Source organism: Schistocerca gregaria, chromosome 2 (genome assembly GCF_023897955.1).
Source record: "Schistocerca gregaria isolate iqSchGreg1 chromosome 2, iqSchGreg1.2, whole genome shotgun sequence".
NCBI classification, from domain to species: Eukaryota; Metazoa; Arthropoda; class Insecta; order Orthoptera; family Acrididae; genus Schistocerca; species Schistocerca gregaria.
The window spans coordinates 654,327,125-654,347,982 of NC_064921.1; the positions used below are offsets into that span (position 1 = coordinate 654,327,125).

Here is a 20,858-nt window from a genome sequence, read left to right on the forward strand (position 1 = left end):
GCTCACATAAGTGAAAATGAGAGCTGCCTATGTTTCTTTAGACTTTTTGTAAGAACAGGCATTGTTGAAATGATTTGCCAGGAAACAAATAAGTATTATACATATCGATCAGCCAATTGCAAACCAAAGACAAATTCTAGAATAAACAAGTGGAGTGACACAAATGTGTCAGAAATGTATGTTTTTATAGTGTCTTTCTTTCTGCTGGCTAGAGTGAAAATGTTAGAACTGAGTGAATATTGGTCGACAGATCCTTTGCTGGAAACAATTTTTTTTCCAAAGTAATCTCCAGAGACCGTTTTATGCTGTTGAATTTACTGCATTTCCACTACAACACTTTGCCCCTAAATGGTAGAACATTTTTGGAAAATGTTCAAGGAAACTTTTTATCCTTATGAGAAACTCTGTGTAGACAAATCTCTGATGCTGTTCAAAGGCTGTCTGAAAGTAAAGTAAATATTCCAGCAAAGAGAAGTAGATTTGGAATTAAAATTTTTGTAATTTGTGATTGCGAGACAAATTATGTGCTGGATTTTATCATTTATGTTGGGGCACAGACAGACATTGATAATCATGGTATGGGAGTGTCTGGAAATACAGTAGCCACATTACTCCAACCTTACTTGAAGAAAGGGCATATGCTGTTTGTCGACAACTCCTGGTATGCCAGCCCAGATCTATTTCGTTTATTATATGATAGAGCAAACGCATGTGGTACAGTTCGGCAAACATGGAAGGAAATGTCAGTAACAGAAGAGAAACTGAACAAAGGAGAAATAACTTTGGGATCTTCAGAATCAGGAATGCTAATCATTCTGAAGTGGCAGTACAAAAAGGAAGTCTGGATGCTATCAATGCATCACAAAGCTGAAATGCATCTGACTTCAAAAAGAGATCAGAAGAGTGGTGATCTGAAAATGAAACCAAGTGTGGTAATATATTACAATAAATCAATGGGACTAGTCGACCAAAACAACATGCTAACGAAAACAGTGAAAAGTACACGGAAGTCGTCTCAGTGGTACAGAAAATTTTTTTCCTTGTTTTGTGGGATTTATTGTGCCTTTTGCTTACACCAGAAATATGGGACAAAAATGAAGTACGAAAAGTTTCATCTCAATATAATTATAGGAAGTTTTCCAACTTTTTACGTCAATCGCAAGACAGCAGAATGGGAAAAGTAGAAGACATGCATAGACTGTGCTTGAAATGGTGTTAGGAAACTAAGTTGTGCTGTAGGGAATGCAATGTAACTCTTTGTTCTTATCCGTGCCTCAATACTTATCACAAACATTTCAACAATAAAAAAACTGTTAAACCTTGTTTTGAGAAAATGTAGAAGTATATCACTATTGTAAACATCTTTATTAGTATATATGTTATAATAAAAGTGCACCTCACATGAAAATGAAGCGTAAATATCATAAATAAATACCCCCCAATTCTTCCAAAGCCAGTCCAAAGACCAGAACAAAATAGAAAGTTGAAAAACAGCGAGCGTGTGGAAAGCATTGTTCATGGAAAGCGCACCAGAGGCATTCAGCAAACAGTGCACGGCGAGGGGCGTGACAATGCAGCACAAAGCGCGACTGCTAGTGTTGTGCAAAGCTGTCAAAGTGTTAAAGTCAGTTGCCACTTTTTGCACCAAATACAATCTTGTCTAAATCGTTTTGCAGTTGGTTTTGATCATCGTATTACTACAACATGGTAAATGAAAGCATCATATGCAAACAATCAAAGACAGCTGCACAGAGTGTCTCCTAAACAGCTTTTGTAGATCAGAAACAGCAGATGGCCTATAAAACTTACTTGGAGAATGCCAGATATTACTTGTTTTACATTATGACTTTCTGTCACTTACTACAAACAGTGACCGTTCTGATAGGAAAACATGAATGTAGTCATACAACTGAGGTAATATTCCACAGGTACACAATTTTATTAAAAGTTGCTTGTGAGGAATGGTGTCAAAAGCCTTCTGGAAATTTAAGACAATGGAATCAATCTGATATCTCCTGTCAATAGTATTCAGTAATTTGTGAGAATAAAGAGGTAGCTGTGTTTCACGAGAACAATATTTTCTGAGTCCTTGTTGATTATCTGTCAATAAATTTGTTTTCTTCGAGGTAATACAGTATATGTCCCAAAATCATACTGCAAATCAACATTATTGATATGGGTCTGTAATTCAGCATATTACTTCTATTTCCTTTCTTGGGTACTGGAGAAATCTGTGTACCTTTCCAGTCTTTAGGTATGGATATTTTGACGAGCAAGCAGTTGGATATGATTGCTAGGTATGTAGCCATTGTATCAGCATACTTTGAAAGCAGCCTGACTGGTATACAATCTGAACTAGAGGTCTCGCTTTATTAAGTGATTTAAGCTACTTCACTACACCGAGGATATCTACTCCGAAGTTACTCATGTTGGCAGTTGTTCCAGATTCGAATTCTGGAATATTTAATTTGTCTTCTTTAGTGAAGGAATTTTGGAAAACAATGTTTAGTAACTCTGCTTTAGTGGTATCATAACTGTTATCACATAGTGAAGGTATTGATGGCATCTTGCTGCTGGTGTATTTTACATATGACCAGAATCACTCTGGGACTTGCTTACCAGTATACATTATGCTGTTTGTCATAAAAGAACCTAATGCAAAATTCTTGTAGGTACGACACCAAGCACAAGAATGACTTCCATTATGAAATAAAAACAATTTGCCCCCCACAGGAGTTCAAAGCTTAAGAAACATTTATAAGATCACTCTTTATATTCTATTGACAAGTTTTTGAATGTAGATATGCCAAGTAAGCAATTTCATAACAATCAAGTTTTAATTGAAATTTATTGCAAAGGTTATCATCATTTAGTCACGGTGCCATTTTTATATATTTTTACTGTACTCGTACATATAGGCTCAAATGTATGATAACAGTAACGATAGTCAACCTCATCTTAGAATTTCACATATTAAGTTTGCTTTGTCATCACAGAAGTATTTTCTTGGGAAGGCTGTTGAGTATATAATTAAAATATGATACACAACAAATATTTGCCACCACACTCTTGATATATTCCATAAACTTGATGAGCTCACTGCACCATGGAGCTATGATTCACATTTAAAATTAGAAATACATATTATTTTGTAGATCTGTGAAAGTGTATGTGGAAGTAACTGATTACTGACAAACTGCCTATTGGCTTTTGTCTCGGGTTCTTCGGCCAACGTTCATCTAATGATTTTTCTGACGTTTCGCCAGCACGAGTGGCTGGCATTGTCAAAGCATCACACTCCATTGCCGGTGGGGAACTGGAGCCGAGCTCGCGGGCGCAGACTATATGTACCTGGTGCGCCAATGTCCGAGGGCTTCTCCGCGGTCATTACCAGTGCGGTTCTTCTCTTGCTGCCTGCGACAGTCGTTCACTGCAGTACGGGAAGCCAGGATCTGTTTATCTTACAGCTTTCCTCTTTCTTGTTGAAACTGTTCACGTGTTTCTGTGTTTCTACAGCTTCTCTGGCGCGTGTGATAGTGCTTCTCTAAAGCCAGAGCTTCCACGTCGGCAAATTTTATTACGTGGTCGGTCTCATTCAGTGCGTGCTCTGCCACGGCCGATTTCTCCACCTGCCCCAACCTGCAATGTCACTTATGCTCTTTGATCCTGGTGTTAATTGATCATCCAGTCATTCCGACAAACTTTTCTGCACGTGCATGGAATACGGTATGTTCCCGACATTGCAAGTGGGTCTCTTCTGCACTTCGCCGATCTAAGACACTCTTTGATCTTCCTTGTCAGTTTGAAAATCGTCTTCACGCCATGTTTGCGCAATATATGGCTGATTCTGTCCGTCACTCTGGGAATGCATGGCAGAAAGTCCGTACCCGACTTTCCTTTTTCTAGTTCCTTATTTCAGCGAGTGTTTGGCTTTGTTACACTTCTAATATAATTTGTGGAGTACCCATTGTTCCTCAGAAGATTTTCCAGGTGTTGCATTTCTCGTTTGAGTTGTTGCGGCTCACATATTCGTCCTGCTCTCATTATGAGTGTACTAATCAAGCCTCTTTTTCTGGCTCGGGTGGTGGTTTGACAGTTTGTGCAGGTATCGGTCCGTGTGTGTCAGTTTACAATACATCCTGTGTCCCAGGTTTTCGCCGTCCCTTGTGACCAGCACATCTAGAAATGGCAGTTTCTTGTCCTTTTCTACTTCCATGGTAAATGTTATGTTGGCATGGAGGCTGCTCAAGTGACTTAGGAAGTCACCAAGCTGTTCTTCACCATGGCTCCACACCATGAAAGTCTCATCGACGTACCTGTACCACACCTTAGGTTTGAAAACATGGCATAAAGACGATTTTCAAACCGACAAGGAAGATCAAAGAGTGTCTTAGATCGGCGAAGTAGAAAAGAGACCCACTTGCAATGTCGGGAGTATACCGTATTCCATGCACATGCAGAAAAGTTTATGTTGGAATGACTGGATCATCAATTAACACCAGGATCAAAGAGCATAAGCGACATTGCAGGTTGGGGCAGGTGGAGAAATCGGCCGTGGCAAAGCACACACTGAATGAGACAGACCACGTAATAAAATTCGCCGACATGGAAGTTCTGGCTTTAGAGAAGCAGTATCACACGCGCTTGTTCAGAGAAGCTGTAGAACTACAAAAACACGCGAACAGTTTCAACAAGAAAGAGGAAAGCCGTAACGTAAACAGATCCTGGCTTCCCATACTGCAGCGAACAACTGTCGCAGGTAGCAAGAGAAGAACTGTGCCAGAAATGATCGCAGAGAAGCCCTCGGACGTTGGCGCGCCAGGTACATATAGTCTGCGGCCGCGGGCTCGGCTCCAGTTCCCCACCGGCAATGGAGGGTGAAGCTTTGACAATGCCAGCCACTCGTGCTGGCGATACGTCAGAAAAATCATTAGATGAACATCGGCCTAAGAACCCGAGTCAGAAGCCAATAGGCAGTTTGTCAACAAGTGGTCACAAAAGCCTGAAGAATTTTGTAACTGATTATTTATAAATTTCTGTACATGACAAATATAACTTATTGGCATCATTTTTATCAGATATGGAAGTTATAAGTATTTTCATTTTAACTCTCAACAGTAATTAAGATCTTTTAAAATGGATAAATCTTTCTTACAGGTAATAACGTCAATTTTATTCTAAAATATAACGCTCAAATGGCATTATTCAGGAACCAGGCCTCAAAAAATTAACCATAATATAATAAGAGTAAATATATTTATTTTGTAAGTACCTGTAACATACATCAATATTACAAATTAGCTGTTTTTTATTTATCATTTAACTTGCAGCAGATATGTACCAGTTAGTTCATTGAGGTAGTGCTGTTATTAAGAAAAATATTTAAACTTCATATTAAGCCTGTATGGAACATATTAAAATAGTACAACAGTTCAGTTTTACAAATAACAAAACAAGCACATATAAACTGCAACCTGTATATAGAAAATATAAATATCTTTTATGAAAATATAGACAGAACCATTAGTACAGAAGCTTTAATTAGGAATGATATTTCTTGTACTTATTTGACTAGACAAGAAACTTCAGCTTGTCAGTCCCATGGACCAGCAAATTTCACACAAAACTTTGGGAAATCTGCACAATCAAATAAATGTTTATTTACTTTCCACTACAAACAGCTTACATGTAATCAGTCTTCTTTCAAATAGGCTCCTCATGCACCACACTACACCTCAAACTCTGTCTTCTCACTGAGGGATCTAAGATTTGCTTTTGAAATGCAGCAGGTAGGTCAATGTAGAGGTCTAATACAGAGCACAGGTGACACATTTCTTTCTTTTACAATTACATTTAGCATAGTTAATCAAACACAAAAGGGATGGCAGAAAATGGTAGTACAGGACAAGTTGACTCTCTCTCTAAGGCTGCAGCAATGCAGTCAGTTGCGGACTGGAACTCACCCAATGATTCTAACACAAGGCTCATGTAATGCCAAGTTTTGTAGGAAGAGGGATCAATTTTCAAAGCATCTCTTAATGTTTTCTCTGCTAAATTATAGCTCCCCAGGTAGTAGTACACAAGTCCAAGATGCTGAAGACTTTCAACATGCTGAGGATTTATGGATGCTGCGTTCTGGAAAAAATGTACAGCTTCAGAATACTCTTTCTTGTGCTCATGCAACAAACCACGTACATACATAACATTGTGGGACATTGGATAAACATTCTGTGCTTCCTGAAGACATGCTGCAGCATCTGAGATACTGTCCAGTGAAATATAAATTTCTGCTAGTAACAACCACACCTTAAGTTGAAGAAGCCACAAGCTCTGTGGACCTGGACGGGGCACAAAGGAACTCAGTGATGTTGCAACATCAGATAATGTTTGCTCTACATGAGATGGAGCAATTGACATCTGTAAAGATGTCGAGTCTTTATCCGACAAGACAGACTGATGCATCTTAAAAGTGCTCTGGTTATCACTGTGCTTTTCTGATCTTCCTGTATTCTCCTTACTTACATGCTCCTTATACAAATTATTCCAGAGATGAAGAAGACGTCTAGCAGTTAACAATGCTTGAGATTTTCCTTCACTCTGCAGTTCCAGTTGAGCTTTAGTATATAAGAGGTTTATGCAATCTGGATACTCCTCTAAGGTGGCAGTAATTAGCTGCAGAGCATCTTCACTCTGTTTCTGTGCAGACAGAAGAAGAACTAGTAAATGCAAAGATGAGAGATGCTCAGACTGCAAGTTCAGAGCTCTTTTGACATGTGTGACTGCTAATTGTACCTGATATTCCAGAGCATACTGAAACCCCAGATAATATTCAGGTAAGTGGTCATTTGGATCTAGCTTTTGTGCTTCATGGAACTCTTGAAGTGCCTGAGTTTTCAGTGCACGTTTATTATGTTCACTTACTGCAACTAAAGCCTGCATGCTGTAACCAATACCAATGAAGAGATGACAGCGTGCAGTCAAATTTTCTGAAGAACGCAAAGCTTGAGTCAGGGCAATGTGACTCCATTCTGTTCCTTCACAAGGCTGGTTAAGATGTTCATAACAGCACCGTGCAGCCAGCAAGCAGTGGAATGGATCATTTGGAATCAAACGAGAAACTTCTTTCAGCACTTTAAGAGAATATGTGTGTTTTCCCAAACAAGCAAGTGATAATGCTTCTTGGATCCAGATATGTGGCTCCTCAAATGAAAATTTCATTGCCCTTTCAAATGATTCATGTAGTATATCAAAACACCCCCATCGTACAAGCAAAACAGTAAGCAAATCATAAACACATACTACTCTGTTGAAAGCATGGACTCTTGCCTCCTTGAATTCAGGTGATTGGCTTAAAACCACTTCGTGAACAGCAGTTGCCTCACTAATGAGAAGTAACAAGATTATTTCCTCATAATCATTGCACGGAACAAATAAATTATTTTGTTGCTTTGCCTGAGATTCTATTTTAGGAAGATTTCTCTTATCATTATTCAAAGCAGATCTATGATTAGTTTCTGTTCTTCCATGAAGCAATATTTCTGCCAGCTGACGTGTAAGATCATGGCGACCTGATTGTGAAGATGATGACTCCCCTGTATTCTCGCTATTTGATATTGCTGTTCGCAAGCTGTCAACCTTAGACTGTAGACTACTTGTTTCTGGCATGGCAGAGCCCAAATCAGCTGTCTTCATTATGATATTTGGAGATAGATGATTCTGTAGAAGTTGGGCTGTTTTCTGAGCTGACATGTTTCTTTCTGCCACAACATTGTCAGATAGTTCTAAACATACTGTTTGTAAAGGATCCCAGTCAGACAATTTTTGCTTGGTAGCTGGAAGTGAAACACTGTTTATAAATATTTCCTTCATGCTTGCTTATAACTTGTAATTGATGTTAATGAATTGTTATCTGCGATGGTCATTCAACCTGAAAATAAAACACACTACTTACATTAAGTAATAAATAACAAGGCTTGATACAAAAAATGATATAAATAAAAATGAAACACAAAGTTCAGATGTTACCTTAATGTTGCAGTGTGTTAAAGCGCACAAACAAAAATAAAGACTACATCTACAATTAACAGACCACGTTATAGCATGTGGAAGGTAGCCTTTTCTATTCCATTTGTGAATGGTACAAGGAAAGAATAAATATCAGTAAGCCACAGTATTACTTCAAATTTCAATGATTTTTCCTTTGTGGTCATTTCGTGAGATGTATGTGGGATGAAGCACTATCTTTTTTGACTCTTCTTGGAATGCATGCTCTTGGAATTTCAACCCCCCCCCCTCATAATACATAATGTGTTTCTCACTAAAATTTATAAGCAACTTCGTAATGCCCTTACACTTACTAAATGCACCACCCTTTTTTTGCATCTTCCCTACCTTAATCAAGACTCGCTTAAGTGAAAGTTTTGTAAGCTACCCCTTTTTTCTATAAAGATTACATATCCTTTTATTATTTATTATTAATTCCTTTAACTCCTTATGTGGAGCATGGGGCTTCAACAAAGGATCACCATCTTGTTCTATCTTTTGCTAGTATCTTCATCTCTTCCCATCCTATTCCTTGCTGATGGCCTTCTGCTTCAACTGACTGCTCCATGTCATTTTGGGCCTGCCTCATCTCCGTCGTCCTCGTGGGATCCAGTCAAGTGCTTCTCTACAATATGTTCATTTGGTCTTCTAAGAGTATGTCCTAACCATCACCACTTCCTGCTTCTGCTTTTCATATAACTACTTTTACGCAGCCATTCCACTTTAGGCCATTCTGAACATGTACTACAGTACATTTTACTGTTGTCGTTATCCACAATAATTGCCTAACAGTCGTCAAATCAAATAATACTTCAATTTCATTCATCATAATTGATGTTTTTCAAAAGTCTCCTACTGTGTCACAAGTGATTTAAATAATTAAAACCATTCACAAAATGTAATTAGTATTTCCTCCTGTTTATGAGCTACACGTTATCCTTGTGTATGTTGGTCAACTGCTAGTCCCTGCATCGAGTGCCAATCATCTGCAGGGCTTCATGCATTTCACTGCATGACTTTTCTATATATTTTAACAGACTCATGGAGCTTCTGACATTATCTAACGTATAATTTACACACACTGTGAACAGTAACTACCTATAACTGCCCTACAGCACTTCCTTGAAGTAAGCCTGGAATTACTTTTACGTCCTACAATTCCACTCTGAAAATAGTGAAATGTTGAGGACTATCTGCTAGGAGGTCCTGAATCCATTCACAAAATTACTCCAAAATTCTGTCAGCTCTTATTTTGTTCATTAAGCAACCAAGCAGAACTAAATAAAATGCCTTCCTGAGATCAAGGAACATGGTATCAACTTGGCCACTGTTATCGACTGACTTGTGGGACCTAATAGGCAAAAAGAGCAAGCAGAGGTTCACCATTTTGTTGTCTATAGAATCTCATGCTGGCTCCTACAGAGAAGGTTTTTTGTCTCCAAAAAGATCATAATACAAAAAAAGATCATAATACACAAGAGTAAAATTGTTTCCATAACAGTATAACTTCTAGCATCAGCAGTTTCGGACTTTAGTTATGTGTGTGTGCCCAATTACCTTTCTTGGAAACAGGAATGACCTGCACTTTTTTGCAACCGCTTACAATCTCCAACAATTTTTTGTTAAAATGGGAGCAAATTCTTTCCCATAACCTTCCTCATAGTGCCCAGTTCTTTCCACTGCTGAGCAACTTTAACTGGTATTCATGATTACACCCATCTCCATAGCTGAGGTCACTAACACATGCCTGTGTGGTAGTGATCAACTTTAAGGTAAGCTGATTGCATTCTTGTGGCAGATGAAATTTTCACTGTTAGTACTGGGCTGGGCAGAAGAGGAGATAGTCGCATGAAGTTTCTGATGGCCATTCTCTGAGTCAATATCCTGAATTAAGTTCCAAACCTATCCCCATTGTCTCATGAAGTGAAGGCATGTGACACTGTTGATGGTGATCCATCCGTCGGGTGACGTCATTATGGTCAGCAGTCCCGTTGGTGCTTTTCGAGAGGAGTAGGCTTTGCGCTAGAACCGAGTTTCACCCTCTTCCTTTCCTTGGTCCATAACAACAAAAAACAAAAAATGCATTATACAAACACTCGTCACAGTCCTCCAAGCAACACAGATACACATTCAACACTTCATAACAGGTCGGCGGAAAGTTGCGGCAAACTAACTCCACTAGGACCTCCCTGCATCTGTTCCCCATACACTCATTCCCTGAGTATGGGACTATTCTCTACCTATGATTACATCAATAGTCACAAATGGAAAGATTCAACTCTTCAAAAACCCGGGTGTGAAAATCTTTAGGGAAGTGAAATTGAATGTTGCTTAGGCTCAGTCCTAGGCAAAACAGGTGGTACACTTCAGCTGATTGACAGGGAACTGGGGAAATGCAACCAGTCTACAAAAGAGATTTCTTATAAAACACTCATGCAACATGGGTTAAGTTTGTTGAGCCCATACTGAATTTGATGAACAGGGGATACTGAACGCACACAAAGAAGGGCAGAATGAATGGTGACTTAGTTTTTCTTTCTCATGGGAAAGCATTAGAGAGATTCTGAAAAACCTGAACTGGCAATCTCCTGAAAAATTAAACTAACAGAGGTGTTTAAACAATCACTCTTCCTATTCATGAATGGAACAAGAAGACCTCATAAGTGGTGCATTACAACTTACATTCAGCCATACGCTTCATAGTGGTTTACTGAGTATGGTTGTACATGTAGACTTCAACCAATTAAATACAAGCTGTGTTAGATGTCAGGCTGTTGGGACGAAAAGTGTGGGGCAAACAGAATGTCCATGCCACAGATAAAGAGCTACTAGTCAAATGGAAGCACCAGCAAAACATGTGGCCTGCTTGCTCCCCCAATTTGAATCCCATGGTACTGGTCTGGATGCACTAGGAAGACGGGTTGCATCATGTCGGCATCCACCGACCACTCTCCAAAACTTGTGAGCCGCCCTCTACGAATAATGGGCTTTACTGCTTCAACATGACAGTGATGACATCATCCACAGCATGTCCCATCATTGTCGGGCCTCTGTTGGTGCCAGAGGTGTTCACACCCCCCAATGAACACTTTAACCAGTTGTCAGAATGTGTGTGCAAATCCATCACATTGGAAAAAATGAAGAACATTTTTCTTTAGTGTTTTGCATGTTGCAATTGATTACGTTCTGTATTCTTTAAATTGTTCCTACTTTACTATCACCTATTTATACTGTTCGGTGGCAAAATAAATGCAACCTCGCAAAATTTCCATTTGTTGCTTTAATTTTGGACATCAGTGTATATATGATGACCAACACTAGAATCGAACCAGAATGCAAAAATTACCAGTCTTGAGCACTAACCATTTCTTTTTGGCATCTCTATGTATAACATGCATCTTTACTTAAAAATTTGCATTGGCTGGGAATTGAATCCAGGCCATCCTGATGGCAATCAAGCTTTCTACCGAAGAGCCACACTGCCCATTGTTAAACTGTCCTAGCTTTATTGAATTACACATGCAAGAAACACTTCAAAGTCGATTTCTTGAGAATTCTTGAGAATCACATAGAACAGCTTTGGGTTCGGATATTTGATTTCTGAATTTCACTTACTATGAACATAAAAAATTACAAAAATCTGAATGTCTTATGGTCTCCTTATTAGTACCTTACATGTGTGACTAACTAATGCATCGTATTGCAAAGAGTGTCAAATGTACAGAGTGTCAAAATGAGCAAACTATTATGTGATAAGGCAGGGAAATGAGGAAACCATGCAGCCAAACAGCTGTTTGTCTCGAATTAAATTAGAAACATTGAAGGGCTATCATCATTCAAGTCACATGGAATAAGAAATCCAGTCTACACATCCATGACATAGTAGTGCCTACACCAAATAATTTAAATCCCTATGAAGCTACTGTAGTCAGCATTTACTCATCCCACATTGAACCTTTCACATTTTATCCTGAAAACAAATAGACTCTCCCTGCTTTACTAGTAATCTGAAGTTCTTTGAAGGGAGAGAAACTCCGATTTTTGTACAGGTTGCTCATGACGAGATGTTACAGTACCCTGCATTTTACTGGATATGGATGGCATACTACAGTCCCTTGCTGAACTCCTGTCCCTTCTATTTCTCTGCACTTGCACTCCATGTCACACTCATATCTTGTCTTAAATAGTAATCATCCATATGTCACATCTGCCTGTTTACTTAATGAGCCCTTCAGGCAAGTAAAAAATATTACTTTTTTACCATCAAAATGCAACATGTATGGTACTTATACCAAGTATCCTTAATATTACATGGCTAATTAAAGCTATTCATGTATGCTTTTCCAAACTGCTTCTGTACAACACCATAGCAATGAGTCTGTTTTCCTGGCTACTGCAAAGAATCTGCCTGTTTGTGATTCTGAAATTATTCTCTTACATGTTAGCAAAGTTTGACTTTTCATTTGCAAGTATAGGAAAGCATTTAGGAAATGAAGTCTTAAGTGACAATTAAAGAAAAGCTGCTCCATTTGCTAGTAAGAACTTTATTAAGTTAGTGACCCATTTCAGCCTTCACATCAGACCATTTTCAAATGTATCTGATAGGGCCATTAATAATAAATAATATGATGCACATATAAATCTTTTGCATAAAAAGAGAGGAATAACAAAGCTTAAATATGTACAGTATAAGTACAGAAAGAATATACAACTTACAATGTCCTGTAGAGAAGCAACATCAATTGATATTAAAAAGGTAAAGTCAGGTGGATTTAAAAAGTTAACTGCCCAATGATGTCCTGAGAACAGTGGGCATGTCAAGATTACAAAAACTATAAGTGTGATACACTAAAGGTATTGGCATGCTTTAGCTTTAAGAAGAATTATATCCTGATGTATTCGAAAAATCAAACTGCATGCCTTACGAATAAACTTCAGATTTAATAAAAGTTTAAAATATATTGACAAAAAAAAAATCGCAACACCTAGAAGGAGTTGTGTGTCGTAAATGAAAGTTGTTAGGTGTATTTCTACATATGAAAGATGATGTCTATTCAAATTTCGCACCAGTCACATACGAATGGCATTAGTAGTGCCACTAAGAGGGTGCAAATTAGGCTTGCTTTAAATAAACATTGTAACAATTTTTTTTTACAGCCCAGAGCATAATATATATCTGAGAACAATATGATATCAGAGTAAATGCACCAAATAGCTGTTTATAATAAGTAATTTTTATTCATGACAGGCTGTTTTGGCTGTATCACACATTTTCAAGTACATCTAGATTACATCACTAGTGGACTGTTTCATAAATGTCACTGTTTTAACAAGACAGTCAATGATGTCAATATGTTGTAAATAAAATGTTAGTTACAATGTGACAGTAGTTTGATAGTTCCACTCTTATGACTATATACAGAGGGGTCCAAAAAAAATGTATCCACTGTTTGAAAGTCCATAACTGGTAAAGTAACTGACGGATTTGTCTCATCTTTGGTAGTGTAATAGTTTGTAGTTCCGGCAATCGCCACAGAAGCATTGTATTGCGCTGTTTTGTTTTGTCAGATAACAGACGCCAGATAATCGGTGTTTTGTTCTTAGTTGCACCTAGTTACTCAAGTAAACATGGCTGGCGCAAGGATTACATTCGATGAAAGGAAGTCAGTTTTGAAGTGGTATTTTAAGTACGAAAACATTAATGAGGTTCAACGGCAATGGTGAAATGAGTATCAAACCGAGCCACCAACACGTTTAATGATTCGTCGCATTCGAGACAGATTTGAAGCCGAAGGCTATGTTGAAGTGTACACAAACAACGGTCTGGACAACCTGTAACAGTAACAAGTCTAGCTAACTCCCATCGAGTGTTACAACAATTCACTCGTTCACCACAGAAGTCTGAGAGACAGTGTGCCCTTGAAACTGGAGTGAGTTGCTCAAGTGTTTGGCGAATTTTGAAGACAGCAAAGTAGAAGTGCTACATCCCACGATTGCTACACACAATGAACGAGGACGACCCAGATCATAGACTGGAGTACTGCGAGTGGTTTACTAACATGGTGTGCAACAATGAAGAGTTTGCAGAGATAATTGTATGGTCTGATGAGGCACAGTTCAAACTCAATGGTGCAGTAAATCGCCACAAATGCATCTACTGGGCCACCGAAAATCCAAATGTCCATGTAGACAAAACCATGAATTTGCCAGGAGTAAATGTGAGGTGTGGGTTGTCTTGCTGGGGCTTGATTGGGCCATTCTACTTTGATGGCACAGTTACCGGTGAGGTGTACCTTCAGAAGCTTCAGACACTCATTCACCTGAGACTTGTATGTAGACGGAAGAGTTTACTTTCAACAAGATGGTGCCCCAGTCCACTACCAAAATCATGTTAGGGCATATCTCAACGAAAATCTACCAGGAAGATGGATAGGCTGTAGAGGTGCTGTGGAGTATCCACCACGTTCCCCATTCAGAACTCCTCTGTACTTTTTCCTGTGGGGAACACTAAAGGACATCATTTATCGACAAAAACCATGCACATTGGATTAACATTGAGAACCCATCGAACATTCATGTGCAAATATCCAACTGAACATGTTGCAGTCAGTAGTTCATGCTGCAGTTCGGCAGCATCATTTGTGTGCAGATGTTAATGGTGACCATTTAGAACACCTACAGTGATATCTTTAAGTTGGACTTTAAGCTACACTTTCAACAAAAATGAGACAAGTCTGTCTATTAGTTTACAAGTTATGGACTTTTAAACAATGGATACATTTCTTGGACCCCTCTGAATATATAGCTAGACACAATGGACCTAAAACTGGAGCTGAGGCCTGGAGTTCGATTTTGTATGACAACAGAAGCACTCTTGTGGGAGCTAGTGGGACAAGGTACAAGGACTGCAGTATTGGCAGCAGTGTCAGCAGCCTTGTTTCCTGGCAGACCAACATGACCAGGATCCCACATAAAAACCACAGTGGTTCCATCAAGAGTGAGCAAGTGACAGTTTTTCTGGACCCATTGCACTAAGGGATGAGAGATGTACAGTGCACAGAGACTTTGAAGGGCACTGAGTGAGCCTGAGCAGAGGACACAACTGAAAAGTCGGTTTCGCTAGATGTGCTCCGTGGCTGATATAGGGCAAACAGCTTGGCTGTAAATACTGTGCAGTATGCCGTAAGCCAATATCGAAAGACACGGGTGCCAATGACAAAGGCACACCCGACCCCATGGTCAGTTCGGGAGCCATCAGTGTACGCAAAGGTACTATCACGAAGTTCCAAGCACAGGTTGTGAAACTGAAGGCGATAGATCGAGGCTGGAGTAGTGTCCTTAGGAAGCAAATGTAGGACAAGGTCAACATGGGCCACTTCACGAAGCCAAGATGGTGAAGGGTTCACATCCACTGGGAAAGTTGCAGGTAGTGTGAAGTTAAGCCGCCATATTAAGTGTCGAAAGTGGACTCCAGGAGGTAACAGAGAAGAGGGATGCGCCCCATACTGGAGATCAAAGGAGTCATCAAAGACGGAGCATAGAATGGGTGGCCATGCATGGCCGGTGAATGGTGTGCATACCTGCTGAAGAGAAAAACACAGCTGTAGGACAGCAGTAGCTCAGCAGCTTTGACATAAAGGCTCTCAACCGGGCTAGTGTACAAGGCACCAGGGGCCAAACGGATGCCACAATGGTGGATAGTGTTGAGATGGTGTAAAAGGGACAGACGTGCAGATGCATAAACAAAGCCCCCACAGTCTACTTTTGAACTGACAAGTGATCAGTACAAATGGAGGAGGGTGGTTCAATCAGCATCCCAGAAAGTACTGTTGAGGACACGTTGGATATTGAGGGACCATTTACAGTGGGCTGCCAGGTAAGACACATGGGAGCACCAAGAGAGTTGCCTATCGAGCATGAGCCCCACGAATTTTGAAGTTTCAATGAACAGAAGAGTAACAGGCCCAAAATGTAAAGATGGTGAGAGAAACCATTTGTGCCATCAGAAATTCATTCAAACGGTTTTGTCAGTGGAAATACAAAAGTCGTCAATGCTCAATGAGTGAAGATGATTGAGACATTGCTGAAGAATCTGCTCAATGAGACAGGTCCATGGAGAACTGCAATAGATGGCAAAATTGTCAACGACAAGGGAGCCGGAGATGCCTGGTGGAAGACAGGCTATTATAAGGTTAATGGCAATAGCAAAGAGGCTGACACTGAGTACAGAACCCTGAGGCACACCATTTTCCTGGATAAAGGTATCTGATAAGGCAGAACCCACGCGAACCTTGAAAACTCTGTCTTTTAAAAATTCCTCAAAGGAAATGGAGAAGGCGCCCACAAAAGCCCCACGTGTAGAGAGTACAGAAGATACCAGTTCTCCAGCAGGTGTTGTAGGTCTTTGCCAAATCGAAAAACATGGTCACAGTCAGTTTTTCTGCGGAAAACCATTCATGAAATGGGTGGACAAAATGATGAGATGATGGTCAACTGCAGAATGGCATGCTCAAAATCCAAGCTGTGCAGTGGTTAGTAAATTGGGAGACTCATGTCACTATAGCAGCCAAGCATGAATCACACGTTCCCTCACATTGCAGACATAACTGGTGATGGAGAGGGACAGTACCTAGAAGCAAAGTGTTTGTCCTTACTGGGCTTAGGTATGGGTATGACGGTGGCTTCACGCCAGCGTCCAGGAAACGTGACCTCTGCCCAGATGCGGTTGTACGTATTAAGAAGAAAGTGCTCGCCCGCATGAGGTGCTGCAACATCTGAATGTGGACAGGGTCTGGCCCAGGTGCGGAGAATCGGGATGAACTGAGAGCGTGATCTAGCTCCCTCATAGTAAAGGCGGCGTTGTAGCACTCACGATTCTAAGAAGAGAAGGGTATCGCCTGAGCCTCTTCCACTTGTTTCTGATGGAGGAAGGTAGGGTGATAGTGGGAATAGCTCCAAATTTCCGCGAAATGGTGGCCCAAGGTGTTGGAGATAGCAATAGGGTCCACGATGACATCATCTGCTTCTGTCACATCGGAAATTTGGAAATGGATCTTGGTCCCAGAGAGCCGTCGGAGGTTGGCCCACATGACAGAGGAAGAGGTGGAACTGTTAAAAGAACTAGTGAATGAAATCCAGCTAGCTTTTTTGCTATCCCAAAGAATGCAACAGCATTGTATATGCATCTGTTTATAATTAATGCAGTTTGCCATTGCAGGATGACAGTTAAAAACATGGAGACCACGTCTCTGCACGCGAACTGCGAGGTAAAGAGGAAGTGTGAGGAATGGAACATTCTGCAGCAGTAAGGATAACATTTGTAAAACATTCCATCTGGTCATCACAACTGGTGAAATCTTGTTCTTGATAGGTCACTAGGGAGGAGTAACGCTTCGGCCTTAGTAAGCTGCCATTTGGGTGCGCTGGAAAGTGGGGTAGGAGTCAGCAAATGGATGGCACATCGGAAATGGTCGCTCGAGTAGGTGTCAGAAAGAATGGACCACTCGAGACAATGTGCACCCTGGTCAGTGCAGAAGGACAGGTCCAAATGGGAATAGGTGTGCAAGAAGTCGGAGAGGAATGTGGGTGCTCCAGTGTTAAGGCAGAAGAGGTTAAATTGATCAAGGAGGTCAGCCAAGAGGGCACCTCTCCGACAGGTTCTGGGAGAATCCCAAAGAGGATGACGCATATTAAAGTCACCGAGTGGCAGAAATGGGTGAGGCAGCTGCCCAATAAGCTGGAGGAAGTCTGCCTGGTGACATTGAACGACGGAGGGATATAAATGGTACACAGGGAAAAAGCCAAGTGAGGAAGGAAAAGGCGAACTCAGGTGTTGGTTGGCAGGGGGACGTTGGAAGACTTCTCAGGTGTACTCCTTCTGCCCTTTCTGACTCGCTGGTTGTGTAGCTGGTGGCTTCTCCCCTTGAAGCAAGAGTTTGATGGCTTGTTGCACAGCTGGACGAGGGGATGGTGATGTTACCTTGACAATGGACGATGTCACAACTTCAGAGCTCAATTTAAGGTCGCATGTCTGTATGGCCGTGTCCTTCATGGAGTAAGATGTAGCAAGAACACAAAAAGTGCCAGACAGTAGAACGCAGAGTTTGGGACAAGCCAATAACTTGCGAGCAACTGGGTAAGGTACTTTTTCCTTTACCCAGGTCTCTTGGCCAGCCCACTCATCAAGATACACAGAAAAATCTCGAGAGGAGGCTGCATGGCTGCCATTGCAGCTGATAAAGAGAGCAGAAGGAGGCGACAATTACCCTTGTGCGCATCACTACCAAATGTTACCCATTTGGCTGGGTGTTGACAAGAGGGTCTAGTGTGGTTGAAACAATTACATTGGTAGCAGTGCATCGGGTTCGTAATGCACAATTGGACTGTGATAATTTCATAGCCTGCTTTGATCTTGGACGGAAGCACCACTCTATCAAAGGTGAGGAAAAGAGTGTGTGTGGGCACTAAGGAGGAATCTGCCTTTTTCATCACCTGATGGATGCCAATGACACCCCTATCAGAGAGGTACGGCTGGATTTCGGCCTCGGTCAGACCATCGAGTAGCCTATTGTAAATAATACCACAGGGAGAATTTAAAGTTCTTTGGGCCTCGACATGAACAGGATAGCTGTGGAGAAGCAAGACAGCAAGCAGTTGTTGTGCGTCAACACTTTTCTGAATAAAAAACAGATTTACCATTGTGAAGAACTGACGATCTTCAGTATGTGAAACCACAAGGGACAGTGGTGCAGCTGGAGGGGCTTTGAATCGTTAGTCTCATTCAGTTTACGTTTCATAGACGCTAATTGTGAATATGATTGGCTCATCCCAAGAAAATCCCCCATAATTGCCACTGTCTCTGATGGTGTGCTCCTTCCAAATGGGGGCCTCCTTCACAAGGGGGCGCACCCACTTTAGGTGAGTGCTCACACCTCCAAAACACCTGATATAGGGAACAATTGGCAATCGGGGAAGGTAGCAGCTCAGGTAATCACCCCTCCCTGGGCCTGGCCTATACCAGGTGGTATGCACTAACCCCACTTGTCAACACAGGACTGGGAATTACGCACTACCAGTCACCTGTTAGGCATTAGAAGCAAGGGCTGGCCTTCAGGAGTGCACAGGGAGGAAGAAGAAAAAGAGGAACCACAAATGCCAAAGTGGAGGAAGGATAGGGGAAGGTAAACCTCAGAGCCTGGTTAGCTGTATATCTTTTTGATCTGTTGGTGGTGTCACATCAACCTATATAATAATGTCTTTCTTGTCCATAATAAAGATGTACGGTCTCTTGGAGTATGCAAATGAAGGTGAAAGAATAACAGGTTGTAGGAAGCTAATCGTAACCTCACTGGTATCTTTACTAACATTCAAAACATATCCAAGCCACCAAAGGTCTTTGTACACATACAACAAATCCTGTGATATCACTGAGGTAAGAGTCTTGTTGAGTGTGTGTTAAGATGTTCTTTCTGATGTCTGGTGAATAGGAGGAAACCACTGATTGGATTTTCTAATGGCCAATGGGCATAACACAATATAACTCTGTGGGTACCTGAAATTGTGTAAACCACTATTGACAGAGATCTTCTTCTTCATTATACTCATTGTTAGCTGTATAGTGAAAGTGATAAACTGCAAGGTTCTTGGAACACCATTCAAACAACAGCCTGTGTGACATTATCTGAGAGATGTAGATGCACTACAGACTGGCATAGGCAGCATGTCTCTTGATGGTACCAGCAAATACCATTACAAGGTCTTTCATTGACAGTCAGCATCACATATGAGCTCTTTCAATCCAGAACCATTCAACATTTACTGCACATTTTGATGGATAGTGCAAACACACACACTATGGATACCGGCTGCACCAGCTAGGACACAGTTCTTGGGTCATAGATGGCAAAATTTGGATAATCCTATTTTTTTAGTCCTGGAAGAGTATCTTTGAATGATTTATAAGCTCATTCAGAGTTTCTAACACCAGTCACTTTTGTTTGTGAATCCTGGAACCATTTTCCTACACAGAAACAAAATCCTTCTTCCCAGGCAAACAGCAGCTTATACATTCTTGGTTGTAGAATTCGAAGACAGTTCCCAATGTGCTCGGTCAGGACATGTCTCAGATGATGAGTTAATAAGATAACACATTCTTTGAGAAACTGAGTAGTAGAATGAAAGACAGAGCTAACCCACACAGAACTGAAACTCAAATATTTTGTGTTTCTTAACAATTCAGAGAGATTTCAAAATCTTTATTTTGTACTGTGGAAGAGTAAAGGTGGGTAATATTTATTCATATATATGGTATAATAAATACATATTGGTAGCATCTGAAAATGTCAATAACTCATTTTTAACAAATTGTGAGTTAGCTTCTTCTAGCTGGGTCAGAAATTTTCTTTATTCTGGGACTGAATGTTGTGTTATCTTCATCAACATTTCGTCCTCACTGACATGCAAATCACTGAAGCGGTGTCAACTGAAAAGACTTGCCTCAGGCGATGAGTCTACCCAACAGGAGGCCCTAGCCACAAGCAAATTTCACACCAGTGTCTCACCAAGAGATACCAAACTGTCATGTAATGTAACTAAAGCAATATTTGGGGTTACAGTTGTGTCTGACTCATCTGAGGAGTTATGGAGTTTTGTGATTCACATCTGTTTCAATGTAGTTGATTTAGCCACAGGTAGTTAATTTTTCCTACATGTATCTCATATTTTGTGATCTGTCAATATGCTACTGATCATATCAACCATCCACTTTTGCACTTTACATAGACATTTCTTGTATATGTTGTGTCCATCTACCCTGA

General features: G+C 40.5%; 1 protein-coding gene across 6 annotated transcripts in view; it reads right to left on the reverse strand.

The window, feature by feature from the left end:
* Positions 1-5,239: 5,239 nt before the first annotated feature.
* The window catches only part of LOC126334686 (tetratricopeptide repeat protein 7B-like), a 29,862-nt gene continuing 14,243 nt past the window's right edge, over positions 5,240-20,858 (reverse strand). For 4 of the 6 annotated variants that reach the window (XM_049997165.1, XM_049997170.1, XM_049997169.1 and 1 more), the window contains one exon: positions 5,240-7,927. In XM_049997165.1, the coding sequence (XP_049853122.1) occupies positions 5,863-7,869 (2,007 nt within the window). In that variant the 5' untranslated portion in view covers positions 7,870-7,927 and the 3' untranslated portion in view covers positions 5,240-5,862. Of the gene's footprint in view, positions 7,944-20,858 lie in introns of all 6 variants that reach the window. The other 2 variants (XM_049997167.1, XM_049997168.1) reach the window with 1 other exon arrangement.